Genomic DNA, 2,442 nt, shown 5'->3' with positions numbered 1-2,442 from the left:
GGGGGGGGGGAAACCGACAGACACACAGCGGGGGGCACACGGACACACAGCAGGGGACCCATGGACAGACAGGGGGGACCGACGGACACACAGCGGGGGACACACGGACAGACAGCTGGAACACACGGAAAGACAGAGGTGACACACAGACAGACACAGGGGAACACACGGACACACAAGGGGGACACAGGGAAAAACAGTGGGGGACACACGGACAGAGAGTGGGGGACCCAGGGACAGACAGCAGGGAACACACGGAAAGACAGAGGGGGACCGAGGGACAGATAGGGGGGATACACGGACACACAGCAGAGGACACACGGACACACAGCAAGGGACACACAGAGACAGGGGGGGGACACACAGACACACAACGGGGGAACCACGGAAACACAGAGGGGGACAACCAGACACACAGCGGATGACACAAGGACAGACAGGGGGGAACACACGGAAAGACAGAGGGGGACCCAAGGACAGACAGGGAGGATACACGGACACACAGTGGGGGACTGTAATGGGAATGTAAATTTTTAAGATCTTCCCTGCCCCTAGGCTAAAGTGCACCTGCAGCCTGGGCTGGGAGGCTTGTTTTTCAGTAGATACTTCTTGATTAGCCAGTGAGTCAATAAGGTTGTTACATTCTCTGAGCCAGGAGAAGGTTATAAAAGCCCTGATGTGTTGCTTTGTTTTGGGGCTCACTTTGAGAAATGTTCTGTGATTTGATCAGATGAAACTCTGGAAAGCCGTTGTCCAGAGCCCCCGGCTTTGAAACCCAGATGTTGTTTGGTATGGATGTAATGGTTGGACAGTTTGGAAATCTGTCTACTTGATCTGTTTCTGTCTTGATAATTCTGTCTGTATATTCTGAAGTTCAGGGTGCTTTTTCCCCTGAACTAGGTAAACGATATATGTTTGACTGATTAAAGTAAGCTTGTTAACCCATTTTGAGTTGCTTTCCTTTATCAAAGCAGATCCAAGAACCTGTGTGAGCATCCACCCTGGGGACCCTGGGGTGCTTGCCACTACAGGGATCCAGAAGCAGAGAGCAGGGAACACACGGAAAGACAGAGGGAGACCGAGGGACAGATAGGGGGGGATACACCGACACACAGTGGGGGACACACGGACACAGAGCGGGGTTAACACGGAAAGACAGAGGGGGACCCAGGGACAGACAGGGGGGACACAAGGATACACAACAGAGGACACAAGAACATACAGCGCGGGACACACAGAGACAGAGCGGGGGCCACATGGACAGTAGCGGGGACACACGCATAGAAATGGGGGACCCTCGGACAGACAGGGGGGATACAGGGACAGACAGGGGGGGACACACGGAAACAGCGGGGGACATACGGACATACAGCGGGGGAGAAACGGACAGACAACGGTGGACACAAGGACAGAGAGGCGGGACACACGGACAGACAGCGGTGAATACACGGAAAGACAGGGGGGGGTCCTAGTGACAGAAAGGTGTGGGTGGCCGACTGTAATAAGAATGTAAATTTTAAAGATCTTCCCTGCCCCTAGGCTAATGTGCACCTGAAGCCTGGGGTGGGGGAGGCTTGTTTTTCAGTAGATACTTTTTGATTGTCCAGTGGGTCCAAAAGGTTGTTACATTCTCTGAGCCAGGAGAAGGCTATATAAGCTCTGATGTGTAGCTTTGTTTTGGGACTCACTTTGAGAAGTGTTCTGTGATTTGATCTAAATTCTGGGAAGCCGTTGTTGAGAGTCCCCCGGCTTTGAAAAACCCAGAATGTGAAAACCCAGATGTTGACTGGGTATGGATGTAATGGTTGGACAGTTTGGAAATCTGTCTACTTGATGTTTCTGTCTTGATAATTATGCCTGTATACTTTGAGGTTCAGGGTGCTGACCTTTTCTCCTGAACAAGGTAAACGATATATGTCTGACTGATTAAAGTAAGCTTGTTAACCCATTTTGAGTTGCTTTCCTTTAACAAAGCAGATCCAAGAACCTGTGTGAGCAGGCACCCTGGGGACACTGGGGTGCTTGCTGCAACACCGACGGACACACAGGGGGGGGGGGGGAGCACACGGACACACAGCGGGGGACCCATGGACAGACAGGAGGGGACACATGGACACAAAACAGGGGACACAGGGCAGACAGGGGGGACACACGGACACACAGGGTGGGACACACCGACAGACAGGGAGGACACACAGAAACACAGCGGGGGACACACGGACACCCAGCGGGAGAAACACGGATAGACATGGGGAAACAGGGACAGACGGGGGGGACACACGGACAGACAGCGGGGGACACATGGACACACAGCGGGGGACATAGGGTAGGTGAGCGGGGGCCATATGGACAGACAGGGGGGACACACGGACAGACACCGGGAGACACACGGACAGAGACTGGGGGACACAAGGACAGACAGCGGTGAACACACGGAAAGAC

The 2,442-nt window shown here is 53.6% G+C and overlaps 1 protein-coding gene across 1 annotated transcript in view; it reads left to right on the top strand.

The window, feature by feature from the left end:
- Positions 1-1,256: 1,256 nt before the first annotated feature.
- LOC138143073 (filaggrin-2-like) overlaps positions 1,257-2,442 on the top strand; it is a 6,470-nt gene continuing 5,284 nt past the window's right edge. Inside the window, exon 1 of the mRNA XM_069064263.1 lies at positions 1,257-1,416. Coding sequence (XP_068920364.1) covers positions 1,257-1,416 — 160 coding nt within the window. The remainder of the gene's footprint in view (positions 1,417-2,442) is intronic.

The sequence above is a fragment of the Petaurus breviceps genome, unplaced genomic scaffold (genome assembly GCF_028583685.1).
Source record: "Petaurus breviceps papuanus isolate PSGF00001 unplaced genomic scaffold, PetGlider_PUasm1.0 90626, whole genome shotgun sequence".
Lineage (NCBI taxonomy): Eukaryota > Metazoa > Chordata > Mammalia > Diprotodontia > Petauridae > Petaurus > Petaurus breviceps.
This window is presented reverse-complemented; position numbering and strand designations above follow the sequence as displayed.